The sequence below is a fragment of the Pezoporus wallicus genome, unplaced genomic scaffold (assembly GCF_028554395.1).
Source record: "Pezoporus wallicus isolate ANWC-B61680 ecotype Strahan unplaced genomic scaffold, APGP_CSIRO_Pwel_v1 contig_6484, whole genome shotgun sequence".
In the NCBI taxonomy this organism is placed as follows: domain Eukaryota; kingdom Metazoa; phylum Chordata; class Aves; order Psittaciformes; family Psittacidae; genus Pezoporus; species Pezoporus wallicus.
The window spans coordinates 2,356,959-2,384,058 of record NW_026638903.1 but is presented as its reverse complement, the minus strand read 5'-3'; the positions used below and the strand labels follow the sequence as shown (position 1 = coordinate 2,384,058).

Genomic DNA, 27,100 nt, shown 5'->3' with positions numbered 1-27,100 from the left:
TCCTGTAAACCAAGGTGTGTTGCACAGCTGCCCCATGAGCTACACTGCTTTTATAAAGTCTTCAGCTGAAAATGTGATTGCACCATGATATGCTGGACCATGAGGAACCTAGGACTCAACTTTTGTCGAGTTCTAGAAACAGCTGATTCACATCCTATTTTCTGACTTCCATTTTCCAAATCATGAAATATGTCTTTCCACTGATGAATCAAAGTGTTTTAAGAAATTACTCATTTTTATTCCCTGTCTAAATTGAGAATTTCCATGTTTATGTTCTCTAAGCTGGGGGTTTTACCAATGAACTGATGGTAATAACAACAAACACGTAACATACAATTTGTAAAATTTTCTGTTGGAGTGAGCTGAACTGCTAATCTCCAGATATATTCAAGACCGTGGTCAAAATTACAAGACTGCAAGCTCTGGCAACCTACCCCAGGAAACTTCATATCTATTTTCCCAACTTTGCAAAAAGAACTAAGGTAGTTGGACACTAAAATTCCACTGACCATGTGCTTCTACATCCAGAAAATCAAAGCCAGATGGCATCATATTAGACAAATCACCTGGCTTTTATGTGCCTCGATTTCTTTATGGTCAAGACAGAAATGTTTGTCTATGCTGTTGTTCAGAAAGTCTTTGTACTGTATGCTACAGTTGCCAAGTGTGCAGGGGTAAGAATAGTTGTTTTAAAGAGTGGAGAGAAAGGAAATAATCCAACTGCACCTGTGTACAGCCTATCCAATTGCAATAATGCTCTGTATCTGTGTGACACATTGCTTGCATACAGAGGCCATTATTTTCTGTCAAATGCTCTATTTCTGTATCTGTATGAAATGTGACATTTCGAAGCATGAGAGTGCACCAAAGCCATTAATAAAAAGACACTAACATTAACTTCAATATATCCCTGCATTTGATTATATGAAAGGCATCATTAAAGAATAATGAATTCCAGCAGCCAAGAGAGACTGCACATCTTAGACGAGACAAGCAAGTTTCCTTTTGGGAATTTACTGCTCATCAGCCACAGCAGCAATGAAGACACCAGAATGCCTTGGAGCTGATTTGAAATACTGTCTGTGATCTGATGACAGTGAAAACTGTTTTCAATGATTAGCAGACCTTTAAGCCAAACTGCTGTCACAAAAAGACAAATAACTGCAGGATATTTCAGGTAATTTCTCCCCTTAGCTTCCACCACAGTTATGTGCCCAGTTTTACAGGATACACAACTGCTTCCAGTGTACTGTTTCCGTATGACTGAAGTACAGTGTCTAACACAAATACACTCCAGACTAATTCCACTAAAAAGTTATTGCATTTTTCTTTCTGTGGCTATGATATGACTTGTAACAGTTTTTTCTGAGTAGAAATATTCATTTATAATTATGCAATTTATACTACTGTCTGGAAGCAACACAGTAGTAATGGTTCACTACTTTCAGAACATAATTAGGTTCCTGAGGCTAAAATCCAGCTTGTAGATCAATACCTGAATCCACTGGAAGGAGTCCTTTGATGAGTCAATTGAGTCAATTGTTTGATTCACTGATCCTGAGAAAAAGATGTTTTCAAGATGTTTGAGATGGATCAGGCGTGTAAAGTCATAGCGTCTAACAGTCACATAACTTATCCCTTTCCCAGGATGCCATGTCCATACCTAACCGGGCAGCATGCATTCCCAAAACACTTATTTTCCCATTGTCTTTCAGCTACCAAATTATTTACTGTATTTTAGGAAACTGGCGGTAGGAAGAGCACATAAGTGGGAAAACGGGTGGCTTTGTAAGCAGAAAAGCAAGAAGCAGGGCTGTAACACTTGAAAGACCAGGGTAAACTAGAAAAATCATCATGCAATGGAATTATGACAACAGATCATGCAGTTTCTGTCACTGAAAGCTTTTCAAAACAAATTCAACAAATTCACCATTAAACATTTTGTAAGACTTAACACTGCTTTAATCAGTTAACTTGGTGCCACCTCAGAAATAAAGGGAGGTTAGAAATACATCACAGTCATAGTGATAATCAACTACAACAAAGCAAACATTCCACCTAAGTGACATCTGTGCAAAGTCAAAAAGCAGGACTTCTGATGACATGAATAAATTCAACATGGAACTGAAAATTACAATTCTGCCTGGATTAAACCAGACTTGCAAACGTTATATTTGAAAACAAACACTAGCATTCCTTCTTTAGTGGCAGATGCTGATCCTGAGTTTGTGTTCTGAAAGCAAAGTGGAAACAAAGCTGCTACACAGACTGGAGGAGAGGGGCAAACCTGAGCTATTGAGGCAGGTATTTAAAGCTGAACACAGCAGCTGCATCAGCCAGGCTCTCATATGTATCTTGCATATGTGTTCAAGTACAAAATTCGATTCAAAATCGCTGGGTTTTAATCAGCTTTGCTACACTGATTTTTGCTATCACCTTCAGCAAAGGGGACTCAGCCAGTTATCAATGCAAACTGATTTTTCATTAGTGCCCCTGCCTCAACATGCCTGCATTACTAAAAAGAAGATCCAGGCAAGGACAAAGACTGCTGCACCTGGAATGTATTCTACTCTTAAAATTCACCAGCTGCCTTCCCACTGGGTCACAGAACTATAGAACAGTTTGGGTTGGAAGAAACCTTAAAGTTCATCCAGTCCCAACCCCCTGCCATGGGCAGGGACACCTTTCACTAGAGCAGGTTGCATAAAGCCCTGTCCAATCTGGCCTTGAACACTGCCAGGGATGGGGCAGCCACAGCTTCTCTGGGCAACCTGTGCCAGTGCCTCACCACCCTCACAGTGAAGAATTTCTCCCTTATATCTAATCCAAATCTTCCCTCTGGTAGGTTAAAGCCATTCCCCCTTGTCCTGTCACTACATGCCCTTGTAAGAAGTCCCTGTCCAGATTTCTCATAGCCCCCCTTTAGGCACTGGAAGCTGCCCTAAGGTCTTCCCAGAGTCTTCTCTTCTCCAGGCTGAACTCTTTCAGCCTGTCGTCACAGGAGAGGTGCTCCAGCCCCTGGATCATCTCCGTGGCCTCCTCTGGACTCACTCCAACAGGTCTACATCCCTCTTGTGGTTGGGAGCTCCAGAGCTGGACGTAATACTGCAGCTGGGGTCTCACAAAAGCAGAGGGGCAGGATCACCTCCCTCGACCTCATGCTGATGCAGCCCAGTTTCCCGAACTAGCCGGTTCCTATCTGAGGGCAGTTCGGACATGCAAACATCTTCCTGGTTGGGTCCCAACGAGACCTAACGGCAGGTTAGCACTACCTACTGACTGCGCCTCACAAGAGCCCTCAGAAAGGAGCGAGAGAACGGGCCAGGACATACCTTAAGCCACCCCGCTCACACCGACGAGCGCAGCCTCTGAGGAGAGCCCTGGGCCCGCCCTGCCGCCGTTATTCCCAGCTGCACTCGGCACCACCTGCCCTGGGGCTGAGCTTCGCCCCGCCGCCCGCCTCTACAGCTGCCTAGAAGAAAGAGGCCGGCATGACGGCGAGAAGCTGCTGCCACTGACCCTCACCCTCCGCGGCCCTGGTCCCGCTCGTCCCGTCCCGACCCAGCCCCGCAGCGGCGCTCACCATGGCGATGGCGGCAGCTGCAGGCAGAGCCCGCCTCACCCCGCTGCGGCGAGCGCGACGCGACGTGACGTGACGTGACGAACCCTTGGCAACCCAAGCCCCGCCGCCGTGCGCGGCCCAGCGATTGGCAGAGGGGACTGACGTCACCTGGGGGCTCTCGGCTCGCCGCGCCGCAGGAACCGGAAGTCGCAGGAGGTGGCGGCTGTCGTTGTGTGCTCCGGTAGCGTCCTCGGGGCTCGGGCCCGGCTTGCTGGGGCGGCCGGGGTTGCATCCGGCCTGGTGGCGGTAGGGCCGGAGCTCGAAAGCGGCCGGGGCTGGGCCCGAGCCGGAGGAGCGCTGGGTGCGTGTTGGCCGGTCCTGCCGTGGACGGAGAAGCGTCTTTTAAAGAGCGGTGGGTAATGTCCAGCTGTCGCTTACCGGCAGGCTGAGGGGGTTCGGTTGAACCTGGGGTGAGGGGGACACTCATCGCCCGTGGCAGCCGGGGCTGGGTTGTGGTGTTTTTCTGAGGCCGTGGTGTGTCATGGCTCAGTCTTGTTAATGCGGGATTTCCTTGCGTTGCCTGTCGTGGCGGTTCTGTAGGGCAGGATGTTAGCTGAGAAGTGCGGCAGTTAACGATTCAATCGGTGAAGGAGCCTTGCCTATAGGAATGGAATAAAAGGGGAATTTTGCCGAGGCTTAAGCTGAAGTTTGTACGTGTAGCAGGACAGTAAGAACAGTATTATAGCATGAGCATTAAAGGAGCAGGATAGCCAGCAGGTGGTCTCAGATGAAGCAGACAGGACCAAATGCTTATAGAATCATAGAATAGTTAGGGTTGGAAAGGACCTTAAGACCATATAGTTCCAACGCCCCTGCCATGGGCAGGGACACCTCACACTAAACCGTATCACCCAAGGCCTCGTCCAGCCTGGCTTTGAACACTGCCAGGGATGGAGCATTCACAACCTCTCTGGGCAACCCATTCCAGTGCCTCACCACCCTAACAGGAAAGAATTTCCTCCTCATATCCAATCTAAACTTCCCCTGTTTAAGCTTTAACCCATTACCCCTTGTCCTATTACTACAGTCTCTAATGAAGAGTCCCTCCCCAGCATCCCTATAGGACCCCTTCAGATACTGGAAGGCTGCTATGAGGTCTCCACGCAGCCTCCTCTTCTCCAGGCTGAACAACCCCAACTTTCTCAGCCTGTCTTCATACAGGAGGTGCTCCAGTCCCCTGATCATCTTCATGGCCCTTCTCTGGACTTGTTCCAACAGTTCCATGTCCTTTTTATGTTGAGGACACCAGAACTGCACACAATACTCCAGGTGAGGTCTCACAAGAGCAGAGTAGAGGGGCAGGATCACCTCCTTCGACCTGCTGGTCACGTGCCTTTTGATGCAGCCCAGGATACAGTTGGCTTTCTGGGCTGTGACCACACTGCTGGCTCGTGTTCATTTTCTCATCAACCGGCACCCCAAGTCCTTCTCCCCAGGGCTGCTCTGAATCTCTTCTCTGCCCTACCTGTAGATGTGCCTCAGATTGCTCTGACCCAGGTGTAGGACCTTGCACTTGTCATGGTTAAACTTCATAAGGTTGGCATCAGTCCACCTCACAAGCATGTCAGGGTCCCTCTGGATGGCATTCCTTCCCTCCAGCATATCAACCGAACCACACAGCTTGGTGTCATCGGCAAACTTGCTGAGGGTGCACTCAATCCCACTGTCCATGTCAGCGACGATGTTAAACAAGACCGGTCCAACACCGACCCCTGAGGGACACGACTCGTTACTGGTCTTCAGCTGGACATTGAGCCATTGACCACAACTCTTTGTGTGCGGCCATCCAGCCAGTTCTTTATCCACAGAGTGGTCCATCCATCAAATTGATGTCTCTCCAATTTAGAGACAAGAATGTTGTGTGGGACAGTATCAAATGCTTTACACAAGTCCAGGTAGATGACATCAGCTGCTCTACCCTGTCCATCAGTTCTGTAGCCCCATCACAGAAGGCCACCAAATTGGTCAGGCAGGATTTCTCCTTAGTGAAGTCATGCTGGCTGTCACCAAGCACCTTGTTTTTTATGTGCCTTAGCATGCCTTCCAGGAGAATCTGCTCCGGTTGTTCATGGTGCAAGTGTGTTTCCTCATTAGCCCCCTGCAGGACGGCAAAGCGGTTCTGGGTGGGGACATCAAATTTAGGAGGAAGCCCCTTGCTTTTGATTGTCCTTTTCCTCCTTTTTTTTTTGTTGTTTTTTTTTTTTTGTCACTAATTCCCAGCTTCCCAGGTTAACGGCCTCCTTCTTTCCTTCATGAGCTAGAGGTGAAGCTCGAGGCCCCTGCACAGTTTGGGCCTGGAGCAACCATTCCTGCTTCCTCTCAGCTTCCCTGACATCTCGCAGTCTATTGACAGCATCCCGCAGCTCAGCCCCTGCTGCAGGAGGACCTCCACCAGGGAGCACCGAGTGCAGCCCTGCCCATTGTGCACCCTCCCCTCACCAGACCGGTGCAGGCACTCTCTGCACCCCGAGCTCTGCACTGCAGCCTCCCCTCTCATCGGCTCTGTCTGGGTGCCTACGCTGCCACCACCGGGGCAGCCAGAGCAGAGCTCCCAGCCCGGTCCCTGCTCACACGCCGAGCGCTCACCACCCCGCTCGCCGGCCCGCGGGAACTGCCTCGACCCTCTCTGCTCGCCGCGCTCCCTGGGGCAGGTTTTTAACCACAGAGGGCTGGTGCCGCCCCTCCTGGCTCCGCCCCGTGTGAGTCCCTGCCCGCGTCACTGAGCTGCCGGCTCCTGGGCAGGTCCTGTCGAGGACTTGAGGCTCCCTCGGTGGCTCTCGCCGCTCTGGGTTGAGGCTCCTGGACGCTGATCTCCCCCCGCTCCGGTGTTGAAGGCGTCCTCTCTCGAGCTACTCACCTCAGCAATCAGGCCTTATTGAGTATTCTTGCCTTTTTCTGAGCTTTCATCCTCCTTGTTCTCTTCAAATGAGATCCTCAATCAAAACTGAACAAACAGTAGTGATGAGTGGTATTAAATGAGCAAAAACATAACGCAGCTGTAGAAGCAACAGATAACAAGATCATGGAATCACAGAATGGTTTGGGTTGGAAGGAACCTTAAAGCTCATCCAGTTCCAACTTCCTGCCGTGGGCAGGGGCACCTTCCACTAGACCAGGTTGCTCAAAGCCCCATCCACCCTGACTTTGAACACTGTCAGGGATGGGGCAGCCACAGCTTCTCTGGGCAACCTGTGCCAGTGACTCACCACCCTCATAGTGAAGATGTTCCCATATCTATCGTTTGAAAAAGCTTAAGGTGTTTCTTTTGTCTTCTGCTCCTCACAAAGATAAACCTGGCTTCCACAAAACAGATCATGAATCCAGAGAGCTGGAAGTAGTGTACACCACTGTCATTATCTTTGCAGGGCAGAGCTGTAGCAGTGAAAGTCAAAAAAAGTTCTAGTTAAGCCTTTTCAGTTAGTGCAATAACAAAAGAAAGCAAGGGCTTTGGGAGAGCTCCCTTGAATAACAGGGAAAACTGAAAGAAGAAGAAGAAAAAGAAAAGGGGGATATATCAATCTCAAATTAATGTAGTTAGCGAGAGACCCTGAGAAAGGAGGATGAGTGACCTGGAGAATTGAGAGTGGATGGGCATGTGGATGAAGGAAGCAGTGGTGGATAAGGGAGAAAATGGCCAGGATGGCAGTTTGTGCCAAACTGTGGGTAAAGTTTTACTGTTAGGTTAAATTAAGCATGTGCAGCCACTCAGGGCACTGACTTCTGCTTTGTTTGGGAATTGGCTCTACCAAAACAGTTGTATTAGCAAGCGGGTCTAAAGCACTTGTGCAGCTGAGGAAGAAATTCCTCACCTCTTGGTCTGCTTTAAGTACAGTGTGGGATTTCCCTTTCTCATGGTTCTGTGATGATCTTTGGTTATCTGCGCAGTCATGTAGTTGTGCTCTGGAAGTGTTACAGAGCTTTAAAGGGTAAGATGATGGAGCCCAGAGAGATTTGAGGAATAGAAGCTGAACTGGATGAGGAGCAGAAGATAGGAGTTGAAGTTCAGCTTTTAGTGAAAAAATCCCACCAAAACCAAAATGAAACAAGTGCCAGAAGTCTCACAGTCCTTTGAGAATTGGTGTGGGTTTTTGTGGGTCTGGTTTGGGTTCTTTTCCTTTGTTTTGGTGTGATCTTTTTAACTATGCAACTGAATTGGAGTTCAGAGGTTGTACAAAAAATTAGAGATTAACTGTCAGTGTTGCCTTGCTGAAGATTTTCTTTTTTTCCCCCCACTCCTCATTTCCTCCTCAGACTTAAGAAGAGCTGACTACTAAAGAGAAAATGGCATCTCTAGAAAAAGGTAGGTTGTTCGCATGATATCTAAGCAGACTGGATTAAAAGTACTTTAATGTGAATTCTTAAGACCAGAGTTAGACTGTATGCCAGGCTCCATTCATTTAAACTTAGTCGGTTTATGTGGCTATTAGGAAGTAGTTATGTGATTATGTTATTGCAGTTAAAATCTGTCTTGCCTGGATGTAACAGTGAATTTAATGTAGTTTTCTAATCCAGCTTTGTATTGAAAAACAAGTTTATCACTGGTCTGTTATCTGTAAGTACACTTCTCTGTCAGTCCTCTAGTATTCAGAACCTTTTGGTATTGATGTAACCAAGTTGAAAGTTGGGCAGTATGATGTGAAACTACTGCATTTTTGAAATTCATTATTTGGATAGAAGACGCAGGCTCACATTACTGCCTGCAGTATGAGGAAAAAATCAGCATGTGTAGCTAAGAGTGTGCTCCAGAACTTTCTCGCTTTCTCCCATTATAAGGAAATTGTGCAGCAATACTTCAGTCAGCTGAAAATTTGGTGAACTTAAATAAAATGAATTGCAGTAAATGTTATCATGCATGTTGGGGAATTCAGAACAGAATGAAGCATTGCTGGAAATACTGGGGTCTGTTGATTAGAAAGGAAGCAGAACTGGCTTGTTGGCTATTCTTAAACCCTCAATTGGACAACTAAAACACATGGTACCTTAACAGTCTGCTAGATTTATTAAGGTGTTAGTAGCTATGTAGCTAATGGCTGCTCTTCATTTCTTACTTTTAGAATGAGACTGCTCTGATTCTGTCAGTTCTGAAAAACTGATTTTTCTTTCAGCCTATGAGTGATATTGTCAAGAATTTCCTCTGTACTATCTCTCATGTTTGCATTTCATCTTGTATGGCAGCAAGAAATTGCAATCGGTACAATTCAGATCAATGTTTGTGTTGTCCTATTAGTATTAATGAGCAATACACACCTGAGTTAGGATCTGTCTGATTTGTGCTTCATAATTGCTGCTGCAAAGGAGTCTTTGACACATAGTGTGCAATTAAAGTCTCTAACTTTGAAGTACAGAAATTAAGTGAAGAGTTTCAGTGAGACTAAGAAAGTGAAACTTTGCCTCTGCTATTTCTAAATTTCAGTTGATGATACCTCGTCACCCATCCGAGGACCTGGAGATGGCATGGAAACTGAGCAGGCAGCTGGATCGGTGGAAGTAATCACTGGAGCCAACATTATGAACCACCACAGCCACCACAGTCCACATAAAAAGACAGTCTCTTCTCTGAGTCCTGGAGTTCTGCAGCTGGGGAAAGTGCCTGTTGATAAATCAGTGGAGATTGAAGCTATTCGTATATTAGTCCCCAAAGCAGCTATCACCCATGTTGTTCCAGCTAAAAATGCTAAGGCGGCTAAATCGGAGGGACATAAAGGAGACACGTTCTATCAGTCAGATGGAGCTGCAGATCCCAAGAAAGAGCAGCAAGAGCTGAAAAATGCAATTGAAAAGCTAAAGAATTCAGAAAAGCGGTTGTTACAGGATAAAGAAGGGCTCTCTAATCAGCTGCGTATACAAACAGAGGTAAGAAATGAAAGGTGTTTTCTCTTACACAGCTGAGCTGCTTTGGTTTATATAAACAGTTTGTGAATGTGACCAAAGAGCTCCTATGACACTAGACTTGAGAGAAATGGTTTCCCCCTTGAACTATAAGCTAAGATACAGAGTAGAAGTACATCTAAGTAATCCAGTGCTGCTTCTCTGACAACCAATGAAAAGAAAGTCTTGAAGGTGTGAGAAATGCGTTAGAGGGCTGCAGGGAAATGGATCTTCCACAATGAAAGATTTTGCTTCTGAATTCAACTGCTAAGTGAAAAAATGTGATGCCATAGGAGGAGTGACTATAATTTTCTAAACAATATCCATTTGTTGATGTCTTGTCTAATCCTTTGTTATCTGATTGATTCAGGACTTGACTACTACTGAAACTTTTTGTTTCTTGTAGCAGGCTTTCATTCCTCTCTGGCCACTGTTAGTATTTAAATAAGAGTGTGCTAAACATGCATTAGTCTCAGATGTTTATGCTCACTAGAGTGGATTCTGAGCCTTAATATACCCTGCACTGGATACATTCTATTCAGGAAAGGGAAAAGCAGTTTGCAGTAACTTGCATTGCATTCTGGAAGTAGGAGGTGTTTCATTATATATTGATAATTACAAGGCAGTCTGGTCTAATTCTAGGTGAATCGGGAGCTGAAGAAATTACTTGTTGCTTCTGTTGGGGATGATCTGCAGTACCACTTTGAACGGATGGCTCGTGAGAAAAATCAGCTAATCCTAGAAAATGAAGTCCTGGGCCGGAATATGTCTCAGTTGTCTGAACAACTAGAGCGCATGTCTATCCAATGTGATGTGTGGAGAAGCAAATTCCTAGCAAGCAGGTATTCCTTCTTACAGAGCTGTTCTAATGCATTCTCCTTCAGTCTTGTATTGTGTATGCCCATTGCAATGTCTGGTAATGTGCTTACATATGTAGACAACGGCCACAACAGCTGTACTGACACCTACTATGCAATTTGAGTTTACAGAAAAGGTATAAAGAAAGTAAGCTCCTTGAAAAACAGAACTTCTCAGATTTACAAAGGTAGTACAGTGGATCCTATACCTCCTAAAAACTACAGTTCTTCACATATCAGGAGAAGTTCTTAATTCTGATAGACTATGTGTAGTTTAGGGTTTAATTTTTTTTTTCCAGGACAGCTGTCTTGACTTGTCTTAAAGGTAGTTATCTTGATTTTCATCCCCACCCTTGTTGTGGTTTAGACCCAGCTGGTAACTCAGTACCATGCAGCCACTCGCTCTCACTCCCCCTTTCCCTATGGGATGGGATGGTGAAGAGAATCAAAAGAACGTAAACCCCATGGGTTAAGTACAATATAATACTAATAATAATAATAAGGTAAATAACAAGGGGAGAGGATATAAAACTAAGAAGGGAAAGGAGAAAAAAACCCCACCAAAATGGTAAACACAGGTGATGCACAATACAATTGCTTACCACCCTCTGACTGGTACCCAGCTTGACCTGAGCAGCGATCAGTCTCTTCCCAACCCCCCCCCCCCCCCCCCCGAGTTTATATACTGGGCATGATGTGCTGTGGCATGGAATACCTTCAGCTAGTTTGGGTCAGGTGTCCTATCTCTGCTTCTTGTGGCCCTCCTCACTGGCAGAGCATGAGACTGAAAAGTCCTTTACTGGGGTAAGCATTACTTAGGAACAACTAAAAACATGAGTGTGTTATCAGCAGGATAGGGCATCTCTTTGTTAAAACACTGGTTGTGATACTGCTAAGAGCCCTGCTGTTGCTTCTCTAACCATAAAAACTAGTCTGAATGTAAAAATTTCATTTGATAAAGGATTAGACTTTTAACTTGCCTGGTATAGTTGTCTTACCAGATCTGTAAATAGTGTTCTAGGATTTTTAATCTACTGTACTCAGCAATAAGTGACTAAATTTTAATCATGATGCTTAATGCATATGACAAAAGACCTTACTGCTTGAAGGAAATGGTAATACAATACAGTCTCTTCCCTTTAATTTGCTGGTCATAAGAAGTTTCAGCATATTAAGTGAATGGTAAGGACTTGTGATTGTCCTTGCTAGGCAAGAGTTACTATCCTAACTTGTTTCTTTAGCATTAATAGGAGTTCTGAGATCAGGAATGTAAATTCCCTGGTGATGTACTTGGAGTAACACCCTTCAATATCGTCACATTATGGTTTGTTGAGATCTCAGATTTCTAACTGGCTGTGGTTTAAATGTCATTGTTTTTTGCATTTGCAGTATACGTAGGCATTTGAGATGCTTCTTGAGGGGTCAGTGCTGAGCTTCATGGCATAGCAAAATGTGTCAACAGTTGTCTCATTTGTAGCTCTTAAATGCTTATATCTGGCACATGTAATGTCTAGTTATTGCCCCTGAGAAAGGCAAAGAGGTGAATGAATGCAGTCTTTAGCCATAGGTGTCATCTTCAGAGAGGAGTATGGAAATATGAGATTACAGCATACTTGTGAGAACTGTGTTAGTAAAACAAAATGTATTTACATTTTTACATGTAAATGTTCTGTTATCCAAGGTATTTTGAAATGTCTGTTGCTAGGTTTGTATTAAGTGACATACAATTGTTTAAACTCAGCAAATCAAAATATAATCTTGAACTTGTGTTGACTGTGGTTGAACATATATTATTCTTAATATGTGTCCTTTATAATTAGGTTGATATGGGCTCTGGGTGGGAGAGTAAGAACAGCAGCTTAATCCTTAACTTGAGCTGACAAATTGCAGTCTGTAGTAGAATAAAGGTGAATTTCAAACTGCTCACTTACACTACTGATTGGGGATTTGTTTTGCAGGGTTATGGCTGATGAGCTAACCAATACCAGAGCAATACTTCAGCGTCAAACCAGGGATGCACAAAGTGCAATCCAGGACTTGCTGAATGAACGCGATCAGTTCCGTCAAGAGATGATTGATACGCAGAAGTATGATTTTTCTAATCCACACTGCCTCTGTGCAAACTTAATTTCTGTCTGTTCATTGTAGACCAGAGAAGAATCAAATAATTTTCCTGTTCCAGTGATAGTCAACAAAAATTAATTATGCTGATAGAGAGTAATGTCACTTTTCAGCACCACAGCTGAAAGAGCCAAAGTAGTATTAATTTTTCCTTCGTTGCCTGCATGTGTGAGGTGTTACTCTAGAGCTGACATCCCTTATATCCTCAGGATTTCTGTAGTTAATCACTGAACTATCTTGCCTTCAAGTTTTCTCTGTCTCATTCTAAAACATACAGACTCTTCTACCCATGTGGACTTCTTTTGTGCTTATTCTGACAGTTGTCAGGTTTTACCTGTATTAAAATACCTTGATGGTGAGGCCTTGCCTTGGAGGATAACATGATTTTTAAACACTTTTTTTTTTTTCTTTTTCCATGTTTCAGTTAACATTTAGCTTGTGCAGTAAGTCCTGGGAAGGGATGATTCCAGTGAAGTTGCTGGTAATACAGGGTACAAAACCCACTAATAGTGCTGTCTTCTTTTCTGCACAGGCTGCTGGAGGAACTGATGGTTTCTCTTCAGTGGGGGAGACAACAGACATACTATCCTAGTGCCCAATGTTACACTACGACAGAGCTAGCGGCTGTGAATTGTAAGCTAGCCAAAGCTGTAAGCTCACGTCTTCTTGGAAATGTTGGCACTAACAGTCCAAAGAAGACTTCAACATCTGTGGAGTTCTGCAGTACCCCTGCTGAGAAAATGGCTGAAATGGTAAGAACTCTTCATACATCTCAGTCTGTCAACACAGAGTCTTCTTTCCAGAAAGAAATATCTTGCCTTGTGTTAAATACTTCATATCTTATCTTTTTAAAAAACTATATGCAGGGGAAACTTACTGAATAGAGATGTTGCCTCCCCCCCCCCCCAAAAAAAAAAAGATACACCCCAAAACCAACCAACCAAACCTGGAACAATAAGCAGAACAACATACATAATATAATGATACATACTGTTTCCTTCTCTGTTCCTAGCACTAAAAATGATTGGGTCAGAATTAGATTAGAGTCAGTGTGTCAGGAGGAAGCCAATCAAAAATACTTATCTGAGTCTAAAAACTTAGCGGGAGAAGAAACTCAGGTAGGAATAACTCATAACACTTCAGCAATAGTTTGTTGCCCTACAAATCAGTTCTGTTAAGAGTGGATGGAAACACAGAAAGAAGCTATGTGATTATCTTTCAAGACAAGGTTTCACCACAGGAAACTTGATGCTTAAATAGAAAACTAGACTAAGAGTTTAGTCTGGAAGCAATTGAGTAATGGTTGAGCAGCAGGAGGCTCACAGTGCCTACTGATCTGTGTTGCTCTTGCCTAGTTTTGCTCAACTCTGCTAAAAGAAATTAGATTTTTTTAATTCTCTTTAAAATTATAGCTTGGATTTCTGATGAATATTACTAATTTATAAACACTACCTAATGTCTTTATATTGAGGGTCTGGAAAGATGGATATTCAGTTTTCAACTTGGAAAGAAATGAAAAATTGCTTTTGGGAAATCTTTCCTAGCTGGTAAAGAAGGATAAAACCCATGAAACTTAATAGATATATTGTCAGTCTCAATTTTTCCATCCTTAGGTGCTACGGGTACTGGATCCAGCTGCACGTGCCGAAACATCGACAGAAGTTTCTTTTTCTGAGACTTCTCCAGCCTCCTTCCTTTCCACAAAGAAGAATATTGGAAGGTTTCACCCATACACAAGATATGAAGATGTAACTTTCAATTGTTGCAATCACTGTCAAGGAGAGCTGATAGTCCTTTAAAAACATAGGCAATGCAACCGCACATGCACTCTTCTGAAGAATTACACTAGTTGATGTTCAGCAGACTTTCCTTTTTCCTATTTCTTTCCATAATGGGTGGGTTTAACATTGGAAATGATGCAGTTTCTTACTACTTGAAGCTAGGTACTGACAGTATTTCCTTAGCCTCTGGGATACTGCCACTACTTTTCAGTCTGGAAAGCTACTTCTTTTCTTCTACAAAGGCAAGACCAAAAATGTTACACTGGTCTGATTTGTAGAGCATAGAGATGCCCTTGACCATTTAAGGTTTACAGTCTTATTAGCAAATCTCAATGAATTTCTGTTTAGAGGGAGACAAAAGCCTAACTGTACCAAAGTAAATGAAGTGCTGATAGATTATGCTAAGGGAAGGGGGGAAGGTGCAATGGAAAATTGTCAGCTCCATGCATTTTTTTTTTTAATCTTAGCCAAGGTGATGAACTGTCACCAAGTCTATGTTCAGCCTTTTCAGAAATCAAAAGGAAAACGTGCAATGAATTTTCATAGCTCTAAGCTCTGAAAGTAAGAGCATATGCAGTGTTGCAGCCCTGGCAAGAAGGGAAAGAACTTGAATGAACTCTAGCTGTAATATATAAACAGTAACTGTTTTTAAATGAATTCTGGAAACCTGTTTGGGATGAGGTTATTCTTGTGTTTCCATAAGGCTAAAATAATGGTTTTCCATCTATCTCAGCTTCTAGAATGAAGCTGTTGAGTAGCTGATCCTCAGCAAAGACAGACTAATATACTTCCTTTAGTACACAGTGTTGAAACCTGACCTAATATTAGAACTCAGTTCTTGCCCAATGTCTTCATGGGCTTTCTGGGGAGTTGAAGATAAGCACGAAGTTTGCACAAGCACTGGTAAAAAAAAGTATTTTTTTTTTACATACATGATTTTATAATCTTGATGTAGGTTTGAAGAGAAGTTTCAGCAGATGATCTGCTAAATCTAAAGAAACCTCTTTAAGCTGCAGATGTAAAGAAGAAAGATGCAAGTATGCATTTTAATTTCTTAGTTTCATTCCCAAATCTATCTCCTGTAGCCATCTAGTTTAGGGAAAGGGTTTTGAAATGGTAGCTTTCACCCAGTTTTTCTTTGAATCTCATACTGTTATCAGAATCTGTAAGTTAAGTTCTTGCTGTTGCTGGCCATGCTTTGATTTGCATGAAGAAAACTACAATAAACTTTCTTTGCTTTAAAGTTGCAATCTTGGATTTAATATAACTGTATTTCTGACCTTGTTTTCCCTGCAGCATAAAAAGAACTACATGACGTTTAACTATAAAACCCTTAATTCTACTGGTCTGAGGTAGTGAACCAAGAAACACTTCTTTTGTAGCTTCTTACAATTAGGGAGATACCGTGAACCTTTGCAGACTTCACCTCTGCATTTGCCAGACACAAGAAGCACTTTTTGTCCTTGGTGTCAGGGGAAGGTACAGGAAGGCATCTGTTGCTTGCCTTTCTCAGTAGCATGTCAAATTTCCATTTCACAACCATGTCCTTTACCTATGCTAGCAAAAGCTGCACCACAGTGCCATCAGTACTCTTTCAATATGCCTGCAACTATCTCCAGAATGCGAAGAGAAAAATACTCATGGCAAATTTGCTTTGCCATCTACTACACTACTTCCTGTTACAAAACTTCCAGAAAACACTTTAAATGTGCAAAAGTGGAAGAACAATGACAGATCATGAAATAGGTTGGACAGTTGCTCCTCATCTTCCATTAACTTCATGATTGACCTCAGCACTCTCTGAGAAGAGTTCACAATTGATCTGGGTAAGGTGGTATAATTTATTATAATTAATTTAGCAAACATGGACACATATACAAATGATCCAGCTACCTTGAAGGTAGCTGGTAAAGGTCATAATTCACACAATCACTTAATGGGATAGAAAATTACTAACTATGACTCAGAAATAAGTTTCAAAGACTGTTGCACAGTCACACATGTGTTAGCCTTCAATGGCCACTTTCCCTAAAATAAATGAAATAGTCCTCCGGTCTGGCCAGAATTAACTGGTCAACAGCTCAATAGAAAGTGGTACAAGAAGCAGCATTTTCCAACAACGTAACACCTTGTACAGTCTTCATCACAAGCAGCAGCAAACAGCAATATTAATCCAGCAAAAAGTCAACATTTTACATAATAGCCTGCATCCAGGAATTCATGGTGGAGTTGAGTATAAAGTGCCTTTTAATGACAGGAATGTGTATTTGCCACCCTCGTATGTAGATCTCATACTCGTTAAGACTTGAGCAAACCAATAAAATCCCTGAGTTAGTTATATATAAAAGCAGGCTTTTTCAACAAAATTACAAATAAATAGGTAGAAAAATTGTTGTTAGTGAAGGTAATTTTTAAACTTGTTTGAAGCTTTAAACACACCACAAAAAGTAGCTGTAAAGAGCAAAAACTCAAGCCATAAAAATTAAAAGACTGCCACCAAGAACTCTGTTCTTACATCAAACTTTCAACTGTAATGACTTGTGAAGCGAAAGGATTTTGGCTCTGAATTAATACAGTGGATGTTCTGCAGCTGTTTTGCTCTTCTGGCTTCTAGTCTAAGCTGCCTCACTCTCTCTTTAGCAGCTAGTTCTTCTGCTCGTTTTTCTTCTCTTTTTCTTTTTAGCCATCTGGGGAAAGAGAAGGAGGTCTAGAAATACTGACAGTTGCAATTCAAAGTTTTATGTCATCCATTTGAAGGAGACTTGCCCCCACTTAACTAGAGTCACCTTGCCCTCGAGGATAAACACAGGTGTCATGGCTGAGCCAGTCTAAAAGTACTATTTCTCCATCCCATTCTCCAGCTTCTGCCACCCACCTTTGCCTCCCCCTTGTTGTTGAGCTAATTCAACTCACAAACTTGAGGGAGTTAAAAAACACTCTATTGGATTATCTTTCTGCTTGTTTAAAGAGCTGAATCAACCTGAGCCTGACAGGCAGGGGAGAAGTATCTCCCTTTTTCAGGAGAAGTAATTCACTATTTCAGCTCAGGGTCTGACAAGTAATTTCACAACACTGAACAAACAACAAGAAATTGATGCATTTTTGCTGGGGTTTAAGTTTATGAGGGCATATCCATAAAAAAAGCCCCAAACCAAAACAATGAGGACTTCAGCAGTAAAGATGTACGATAAAATAACTATGCTTTTAGCCTGATAGACTACAAAACTTACAAATACTATTCCCTAGGAATGACCCTACTCACTCTTTAAAGGCTCTGTTGCATTCCTCTGTTCTCGGAAAAAAGGCAATTCCCTCAGCTTGGCGCCTCAACATTTCTAACTGTTTTTCCTTCATGTGCTCTTGGTGCTTTTTTTTAAGCCATAACTTGAAGGCTTCTTCTGGATTCCTGTCCTTCTCCTATTTAAAAAAAAAAAAAAAGAAAAAGACATATACACACAAGGCTTATCATTAAATGACTTATAATCACATTATAACAATTTTTTGAACTCTGCTGGTATCTCCCATCCACAAAACATACTTTAGAACCAAACTAAATCATACGCTAATCTGGCATGGAATATTCACATGAACAACCATTCAAAGCTGTTTGTTTTAAAAAAATACTGAATTTAGCTTTTCAAGCCCATTGCTGCAAGGCAGAGGAAAATTAGAAGACAGCATCTTCAGGCTTTGGTCAGGTCATGTGCATTAACTGCTTGCCAAAAGGTAAGGAATGCACTTCAAAGGGTTTTCTGGCTGGTTGTTCACTGCAGGGTTCAATCAAGTCATTCTCCCAATAAAAAGGAGCATCCGTCTCCTGTGATTTTATAGCTATGGAATTCATATATGCAGCTTCTATGATGCAAGCCACTCTGCCAAGCAGAACAATCCTAAACATGCAAGTCAATCTAGCTCATCACCGAAATCAATGTAATAAAAACGCTTCCTATCACTGTGTATTTGCATATGCTTAGCGAAGAACAGATTCTAAGGCTTAGAATCTAATTTTCCTATTTAACAAGAGCACTACAGCTCCCAGTTCTATTTTAGGGAGATCTTACCCTGCTGTTCAAGTCTTCTAGCTCCTTTGCACGACGAATCCGCTTTTCTTCTTGCACTTGTTCTTTCTTCTTCTGTAACCAAGCTTTAAAAACCATCTCATTATCTCTTCTCTTCTGTTCTTCTTGTTCCCTTTTCTTTTCTTCTTCCTTAAATGGAATGAAGAGTTAATAAACTTAGTTTTTAAGAGAATCAATCTTCAAAGGCCTTCATAGACAATAAATAAGCCATCTGAATTATATGAGAGACACAAAAGTACTGATGAAACTGGAATAAGCAAAGATTACATCATAATTGATACTACTTCTAGGAAGAAAAGAGTTTGACCACTTCTGTGGTTCATGTTACATTCAGATACTGTCTAACCCTTTCTGTCATTACCTCTATTTCCATGATACATCTCAACTCACAGACATCTCTTAATAGCACTGGGTAAAGACTTTTAAAATTAAGCCTGTCCAATAGCTCTGATTGGCTTAAAATCAGTTTCAACTGATGCATTTTGAAAATGAATGCAGTTTCCAGTCTTGACAGGTGGGTACACTAAACCCTAAAGGATATTTAACTACCTATGGACTACAGACTACTACCTTACAAATATGGGGCTTTTTCTGGACATGACATTGTAATGTATTTACTTACAGAGTATTAATAGCTTAACACTTTTTTCAAGTTTACAAAATGAACTGATTTTTACAAAACTGAGAAAAGGTTTTTTTTATTATTATTATTATAATAAAATTATTAATAATTAAATTATTATCATATTTTAGCCAATTACAAGTATCTACAAGGAGGAGAAAGGTTTTCAGACTGCACTTCAGAAAGCTGGTTAGGACATTTTACTAGAGTGTAACTCTCTTTCTTTGATAAAAAAGCTACAATCCCCACTCATTTCAATACTCATAGAAACCTGTTCTTCTTGCAAATAGATGATATTCCTCCCATCTACTTTCACACTAGCCTTCAAACTTGTAATTTGAAATTTACTGAAATGAAAGAAACTCCACCAAAATGAAGCAGATGGATTTCATTAATGTCAAGAAATGTTTCATGCCCGTGAAATCCATCACTGAATGGAAGAACTCCATTCAAAAATGAAGAAATAACGTAATACATTCTTACCTTTTCATAAGTCAGCCAGCAGAGGAAGAGATTTAGCACATACTGTTAGGAAAATAACCTTCCCTATCTCTATGACACTACCTTTTACTTTAAATATGCAGAGTATGGTGTCAAGAGATCCAGTCTTGTGGTACAAAGCAAACCCATCAGTAACTCTTCTCATTTCATACCCCTTGTTACTGAGCTAAGCCTCAGCCTCAAATAAACCAGGCTAGGCTCATTTCCACAGATGACAGAAAGCAACCTTTGAAGCTACTGAGCCAGATTACTTAGAACATCATGGCACAGAAAAATGGAAGCTGCTTCATGCTCTTTTTTACAGAGCAACATACATAGCAAGCTACTCTTAAGTAATTGTATCATCATAATGCAAAGTGAAGAAAAATATCTAAGATTTTAAAACACTTGGTAAAGATTTATGAGGTTCCTGTTACAGCTGTCAAAGGCTGGCTCTATTACATATGTTTTTCTGAATAAGGCACTGAGAAAGATCTAAAAAGGTGGAGGTTTTTTCCCAGCAATACATAAGATACTGACTTGATTTTCTAACTTGTTTTTTTTAAAATTATTGCCCTTTATAGATACAAGAAGAATAATCTCACTACTGGCAATACTGTCTTCTTTTTGTCGTCTCTGTAGTGCCCAGGTAAAAGCAAATAAGAAGGAAAAGTAGTATTAATTAACAGAGAAAGGGGAAAAAAACCTACTTTGCCACAAACTCATTGAGAAAACTTACTACAACGCTCACCTATGCAAAACCTTTACAGGAAGGAAAGTATCCAGTTATATTATTAGTCAATGTGACTTCACCTGCATGCATCTTATTGCAGGCATAAGGCATACCACTTTTGAAGTCAGCTCTATCTCCCATACATGTTAAACACACTGCTCTTTGTTTGTAGTTCTCAGGGTCATTCTCTTGTGAAGATCTCATTTTATGACTGAACACTCTCCCATATGATAATTGCCTATTACATACTTCATGAGCACCCAAATGTGCACCTGCATTACTTTGGTTAATGTTAACTTCCTGCACTGCAGTGTAATCCGTGGAGATGTGATACCATGGGATATGTCACAGTAAACAGTGGGCATGAAATGGAACCTAGGTAGAAAGAGAGTCAATAAGCAAAAGCAGTAAGTACAATACAGCAGAAGGCCTATTTATGGAGGATGTAGTAAATAAATAATTAATTTCTCTTGTGAGCAAGACATGATCCTATGCCACTCTGTGGGGTTTTTCTTTTCACCTAAGGAAAAGACTTTTGATAGATTCCTTACAAACTCCAGAGAATAATAACAGCAACAATAATAACAGTAATAATCTTGTTAGTATTACTCTTGTTGCCTCTTTTACAATGGAAAAATGGAGGAAATGCCCTGAATATGTGGTTTCTGTGAAGCATGGGAACAGGATAGTCACTGTGATCTATTTATTGCCTCTGTATTTTTACCTCTTTCTTCAGTTTTTCCTTCCTTTGTTCTAACTGTTTCCGCAATTCTTTTTGTCTGGGAGAAAGACAGTAAGTGGAGCTTCTCACAGGCATGCTGGCAGACTGCACCCTCTGTGGAGTCTTCTGTTTTCCCAGACCTCTTGAAGCACTGATGGCAGAATTTGGACGATGCTTCGGGTTAGATGGAGGCTTTGGGAAAAACACACAGTCATCTCCACCAGGAGAAAAAGTATGTGCTCCTGGTCCTTCTGGAGGTACTTTCTTCATTTGAGAAGCAGCACCAGGAGGACTACAGGGTGAAGATTTTGGAGACATGTGTTGAGTTTCAATATCAGTAAAAGAAACACTTATTGGGGGCAAAATGCCCTGGCTTTCAATATCATGTAAACTTAAGAGTTCAAACTTCCCATCTTTTTCCACTAAGATTTCACCATCCTTCTTTTCATTGTTCTTGTCAGCATGTGGAGAAAGTGATGTGCTTTCCTGTCCCATTTCATTAGATATACACAACTGAGACAGCCTATTTGAAACATCATCTCCTTTTGCAAAGTCAGTTTTACAAATTTCAACATCTTCTAGAGCAGGAACTTCAAGATCCACCAACTTATCCTTAAATTTTAATTTCCGTTCTCTGTTCTGATCCACAGGACCCTGATTCTCCAGCAATTTGTTGGCTTGTTCAATCTTTTCCAAGATGTAACGCTTTAGTTCTTCATCCTCTTCCTCATCCAGTTCCTGCTGGTTTTCCAGCTTGGATTCCTGGATAGAGCTTTCACTATCAGTATCAGATACATGATCCCCCTGTTTAACATCAGATCTGGATTCCAAACTTTCTTCATTGGAGGGTCTCACTTTCACATTTACATCTGCTTCTGAAAGCTGATCTGGATTTTCTTCCATTTCCTCATTGTCTTCCTCAAAGCTATCCTCACCTTCAACAATTCGTGCTTCAGGATTCTAAAAACAAAAATTAAACAACTATTCTCCCAACAAAGAACAGTACCAGAGAAAGAGAAAAGAAATAGTGAGAGAGAAGAGCACTACTAATGACCCTAACTCTAAAACAGGCTGTCAAATAGTGCATGTCATAACTAATAGCTTTTTTGACATTAACAACCTTCTTGCAGTCCCTCCATGCACAAAATTTAACTAAGCATGGCTTGCACAGTGATCAGTGACACCACAAAAACAGAATGTGTGTTGCACAAACACGAAAAGGAATCCAAAAGTACTTCTGAAATAAGCATATTCTTTTCAAGGAATACTGAATTTTCTGGTTTAAAGCAATTATAACCAAACTAACCAGTTCACTGAACTGGTTTTCACTATAACCCAAATAACTTTCTCTGTCAAAATCCAGTGAATGTACCTACACATTTCAAGCCATATTCAATTTTATGCTTATGATTTCAAATATTACTCAACTTTGTATCCTAAATAACTAGCATATAATTTAGCATTTAACAACTACCTCTCTTTCATCAAGGTTTTCTTCTTCTTCTTCATCTTCTTCATTAATTAGCCATTCAAGGTCTTTTTCAAAATCATCCTCATATTCTACGCCTCCTGTTAAATCACCCATATTCGTTGGATCTCCTTGGTCTTCATTTTCACTCATTTTGGTGATGTGTTAGAGTAACACTATAAAAAAGAGAGCAGGAAAGAGTTGTTTTAAAACTCTGGTGACACGCAAATATAGGACATCAATATCTCTTATGGCACTCACATCAAACTTGTGAGCAGTATCAATACAACCATGCTGGACCATGCCACAGAACCCCAGGACTACAGATCACTAATGGTTTATAAACATGAATGGTTTTGGCCTTTCCAGGTCCAACTACTACGTGAAGATTTGAGTCAAAGCAAACCAAGGTGACTTAACTCGATGTCTTGCAGTACGTCTCTGAGAGGTAAAACGAGAACTCATGATCTCTTGACTGTCGGTCTTATGCTTGGACAAAGAGACTGCTATTTTATGTTTGGTAAAACATAAAAAGTACAAACGTAGTTAAGATTACTAAGAGCTTTCATTGCTCCCAGGTACGTTTTACATTGTTGTTTTATATTTGCCTGGCCCATTTTCCTTTAAAGAAGTCTCAACTTGTTTAAAGTCACAATGCAAAAATGTGAAATGCACAAGTCCTAGAAGATCCATGCTATGCCTTACTGTAGATCAAATCACCAAAAAGCTTCTCATAATGACATATTAAAATGAGAAGACATTCATTGATTTTACTCTTGCCAGAAACTTCTACTAGAGTGGCTGAATGTTTACAAGGAGCTATCTTTCAAACCTATTAGCTCCACTAGTATTAGGGGTAAAGAAAAGTTACACAGACACCAATTGAGAATACTGGGAAAAGGATTCAGTTCTGGTTTGAATTTATGAGGAAGACAACAATGGAAAATTCTCATTTACCAGTTAATCAGGCTGGATATAGTCACAACCATGACAAAACTGGAGACAAGCCACTATAAGGATTGAATTTTTTAAACAATCTTTGGACTGTATAGCACATAGGTGTCAACAGCTCCTGAAGGACTGCTTCAGTGCTGGTACTCAGGACTCCAGGCTGACTGCCTGAAACCCCTGGGCTCAGGGATTCACTCAACAGAAAGCATATGTCTCCATCTAATACACAAAAGGGTTAAAAGCTGATGTAGAGACACACATCAGCTGAGATGATTCTGCCCTTTTTACAGCTTTAGCCACTCATCATTCCTTTCCTAATTTGTTTATTAATGTTTACAAAAACAACACAAAACAAGGAAACATTGATTATTCAAAATTTCCTATTCTCTTTGTATTCTCTGCTGTAGGCTGGAAGGTGTCACTTCTAAGTGTCTCTAGTAGGACAAATCTGTGTCACATACCACGTACTAGAAGATCATGTTATATGCATTAACATATTGCAACACAATACAAGATGTTTGAGTTATCTCTGACCCTGGATTGAAACAGCAAGACAGCTACATGTGTTAACAACCTGCCCTTCCAGACAAGACCTGGACTTCCCAACCTGCCTCAGATTTTGTAATACATTTTGTAAAAATCCTTCCATCCAGATGATGCTGCTTAAATTCCTTCAAGCTGTTAAGTTCTGATGAGCATCTCCTAAATTCTCATTTATTCTCAGGAACACCAGCTCTGCTTCTTAAAACTTTCATGCTTGTCAAGACTGCTGCTCTTTTGGACCTCAAACTTTAGCCAAGATTTGCTTAAAAGAGAAAAAAAATGGCAATCAAGCTGGGCACTTCTGTTGCAAACTTCATTTAGAAACTTTACAAAACTCTTCTCTTTTTGATCCATATTTTGTCCAAGAAAATCTGGAAAATTTTGCTCCTAATTCCCTTCTTTTTAGTCACCACTTGCCACGACCGTTATTCAATTAATCACGCTACATTTCTCCAAGTTTAAATTTTGTTCAAACAGGTCATGATTTTTGCCGGGAAATGCCCCTTCCTTCACCTGGGCTTGGGTGGACATGTACCTGGGGTCTTAATGGAGATTACCCTGCTCTAGTACATATTCAGCACAAAAGAACCATTTCTCTTTAACTTCATCATGATGGTCAACAGGCACAAAAGCTAGAAAGCTGAATTGTGCCATTAACAAAACATGTTCATTCAGTGACAATGCAAATACTGAAAATTGTTCAATATATTTAGGATATGTATAATAAAGGGGAACAGCATAAAAATCAGCTTCTTTTATTGTAACATAAAGTAGTCACAGCTGAAGAGAATTTCAAGTTAATGACCTTGTTTCAGAAAATCCTGAATCAGGTCCTATTCTATTTAGATTCCAATGAAGTAAGGATTAAAGGGCTTCAGCTTTAAGAGGGACCAAAAGCGTGCAGAAAATCTCAAGTCTTCGTTTTCACTGTTTCAATTCTAACTGGGTGTGTGACTGTTCTGCAAAGCTCAGTAACACCTCTACGTGGGTATATTCAGCCACAGGCTAGGCGCAGTTACAAGGGGACACAGTGATGGTGCTTTGTTATTTTGCCCCTTTGTACCAAAATACACGTTTATACAGACTCATAAACGCGAACCAAACTCCGTTTTGGTGGGGAAGGCCCAAAAGCACCCGGCTCCGCGTATCACTGGGAGCGCCTTCTACTGCGACTGACAACCTTCGGCAGCGACTCACCGTGATGACCACCGACACAAGCAAGCAGGCGAAGCAGCCCTTCGCCGGGTTGTAACGCATGAGGGCCGGCCGTGTGCACCTCCCACGGCGGGGCCGCCATTAGCCTCCCCGGCATTACCTGCTCCCCCGACACTGCGGCCTGTCCGTGTCCCGCCGCTGTCCCCACCCCGGCCCGGGGGCGAGCCACCTCCACCGCCCGCTGAAGGCCCGGCCCGCCCCGTCGGTGCGCCCGGCGGCGTCGCTATGGCAGCAGCTCAGCCCAGCTCACCTCCTCGCAGCAACGGGCACCGCCGATGGTGGCCCCCGAGGACCAAACCCGCCCGCACCTTTGCCCTGCCGCCGGAGGAAGAGCCGACCCGGCGCCGAGCAAGAACGCCCTCGCGAGGCGGCACCGCCGCCCCGTTACCGTGGAGACGGGACCCCGCGCCGCGCCGCGCCCCGCTTTGTGTGTGTAAGTGTATGTGCATGCGTAGATGTGCGTATCTGTATGCACGTGTGTGTGTGTATGTGTACGTGTACGTGTACGTGTACGTGTATGTGTATGCGTGCGTCCCTCCCACCATCTCCGTGTCCGAGCACCTGGGAGCAGCCCGGGTGCCGGCAGTTTCTGTGTTGTATTATTCATGCTCCGGCTGGTGAGCAGCGATCTGATCAAACCAAAAACTGGTTTTTGTTTTTTTTTATCAGTGTCAAACTTTGAGCTTTTGTTAATACAGTACCGCAAGTACAAAGAGACACCACTCTGCATTCATCGAGCATTGCTCCTGGAGCTCTAAATGTGAAAAGAAGAAAGAAAAACAAACAACAAAAAACCAACCCCAAAATCCCACACCAGGAAAAGCACCCCGAATTAATTACCTTCTGGAAAAAAGCCACCAAAACCCATCGGAGGCCTCAGGCTCCTCAGCAGAGCTGCAGGGGAAGGTGGCATATCGCAGCCACCACTGTGGAGGAGCCTGTGGTTAGCAGGCCCCACAACAAGCTTTGTTACTCGCCCTGGAGCCCACGCAGGGCTCGCCATGTGGCAGAGGCCCTTCTGCAAAACACTGGCTGTGGTAGCACCAGCCCCCAGCTGCCATTGCTGCAGCTGGTCAGGGCTGTGCAGGGGGCAGGACTGTGCTGCCCGGCCCCATAGAAGGGATAGTGGTATTTGAACAGCTGGTTAAACACGCTGATCTCTTCTGAGAAGGCTCCCGATAAACATGGTTGTTGGTGTTGTCACCAGTTACCAGAGAGCCACTGGCTCGACCCCCCTAGGTGTAGTTCAAGGGGAAGCAGGTACCCTTGCTTGTTAGAAAAAAATAAGCCATTTCCAACTCTCAGCTCACCCAAACCCCCACCCTTAGCACCAGCACAAGACCAAGGTATAAACCTCCCAGTGTACAAGGGGCCCCTCAGCCTAGTGAGGGCAGCTCCTTGCAAGGGGAAGCAGCCCCGCTGCCGGCAGCTATATGGGGTGACCAAGGCTCGTGCGGTGTTGTGCAGTGCTCTCTAGCACTGTGTTTTGGGCCATGACCCTCCTCACACCTCAGGCCCACCATGGGTTACCCCCCAGGGTGGAGGGAGGTGGCTCTCTGGCAACACTAACATGGCAGCCCTCACCCGGACCCTCATACAGCTGCAGCCCCCAGTTTGAATACACCGCGCCCCAGCAAAGTGAGGGATGACGGTCTGCAAGTGCACCAGAAGGCCACGCAGCTCAGAGGGCAACACAGCCCCTGCACTGAAGGGTTAATGCTAATGAAAGAAAATCTGGGGACAAAACAGGCATGAAGAAATTTAGCCAGGGCTTTGACAACTGAGTAGTTGTCAGAGTAGTGCAGGTAAAGTTACCCTTTCATTCAAAGTCACGCAGGGTAGAAAATCTAAACCCCTTCAGGGCAGGGTTCAGGAGGTCTCTGAAGACATCTGTCATCATAAGCCACATGACACGAAGGAGATTGGACTCCATGACCCTCTAGTTTCTGCTAATCCTACACCATACAGTGAGAAACGGTTTCTAACATTGTTTTCAGTGTGCTGAAAGGAATAGATACAGATACCAGGAAGGGCTTCTG

The 27,100-nt window shown here is 42.6% G+C and overlaps 3 protein-coding genes across 3 annotated transcripts in view; 1 reads left to right on the top strand and 2 right to left on the bottom strand.

Annotated features, from left to right (window-relative positions):
- NME7 (NME/NM23 family member 7) overlaps positions 1 to 3,590 on the bottom strand; it is a 91,761-nt gene extending 88,171 nt beyond the window's left edge. The window contains exon 1 of the mRNA XM_057413107.1: positions 3,584 to 3,590. Coding sequence (XP_057269090.1) covers positions 3,584 to 3,586 — 3 coding nt within the window. The 5' untranslated portion in view covers positions 3,587 to 3,590. The remainder of the gene's footprint in view (positions 1 to 3,583) is intronic.
- A 289-nt stretch (positions 3,591 to 3,879) lies between these two features.
- Positions 3,880 to 15,499, top strand: BLZF1 (basic leucine zipper nuclear factor 1). Its single transcript, XM_057413106.1, has 7 exons — positions 3,880 to 3,974; positions 7,874 to 7,922; positions 9,036 to 9,475; positions 10,133 to 10,332; positions 12,306 to 12,434; positions 13,001 to 13,220; positions 14,082 to 15,499. The coding sequence occupies exons 2-7, from the start codon at positions 7,904 to 7,906 to the stop codon at positions 14,265 to 14,267; spliced, it is 1,194 nt and encodes a 397-aa protein (XP_057269089.1). The 5' UTR covers positions 3,880 to 3,974; positions 7,874 to 7,903; the 3' UTR covers positions 14,268 to 15,499.
- Positions 15,500 to 16,755: 1,256 nt separating this feature from the next.
- Positions 16,756 to 22,520, bottom strand: CCDC181 (coiled-coil domain containing 181). Its single transcript, XM_057413126.1, has 5 exons — positions 22,359 to 22,520; positions 20,888 to 21,844; positions 18,311 to 18,457; positions 17,512 to 17,666; positions 16,756 to 16,936 (listed from the first exon to the last, which is right to left on the bottom strand). The coding sequence occupies exons 1-5, from the start codon at positions 22,503 to 22,505 to the stop codon at positions 16,774 to 16,776; spliced, it is 1,569 nt and encodes a 522-aa protein (XP_057269109.1). The 5' UTR covers positions 22,506 to 22,520; the 3' UTR covers positions 16,756 to 16,773.
- Between the last annotated feature and the right edge of the window lie 4,580 nt (positions 22,521 to 27,100).

Excerpts from the sequence above, each read along its gene's own strand:
- BLZF1 (XM_057413106.1), top strand. Across the intron at positions 9,476-10,132 it reads AGCTGCGTATACAAACAGAG|GTGAATCGGGAGCTGAAGAA; the intron begins GTAAGAAATGAA and ends GTCTAATTCTAG. Across the intron at positions 13,221-14,081 it reads CTGAGAAAATGGCTGAAATG|GTGCTACGGGTACTGGATCC; the intron begins GTAAGAACTCTT and ends TTCCATCCTTAG.
- CCDC181 (XM_057413126.1), bottom strand. The coding sequence starts at position 22,505 with ATGAGTGAAAATGAAGACCAAGGAGATCCAACGAATATGGGTGATTTA. Across the intron at positions 18,458-20,887 it reads AGGAAAAACTGAAGAAAGAG|GAAGAAGAAAAGAAAAGGGA; the intron begins GTAAAAATACAG and ends ATTCCATTTAAG. Across the intron at positions 17,667-18,310 it reads TAGAAGACTTGAACAGCAGG|GAGAAGGACAGGAATCCAGA; the intron begins GTAAGATCTCCC and ends TTTTTTAAATAG.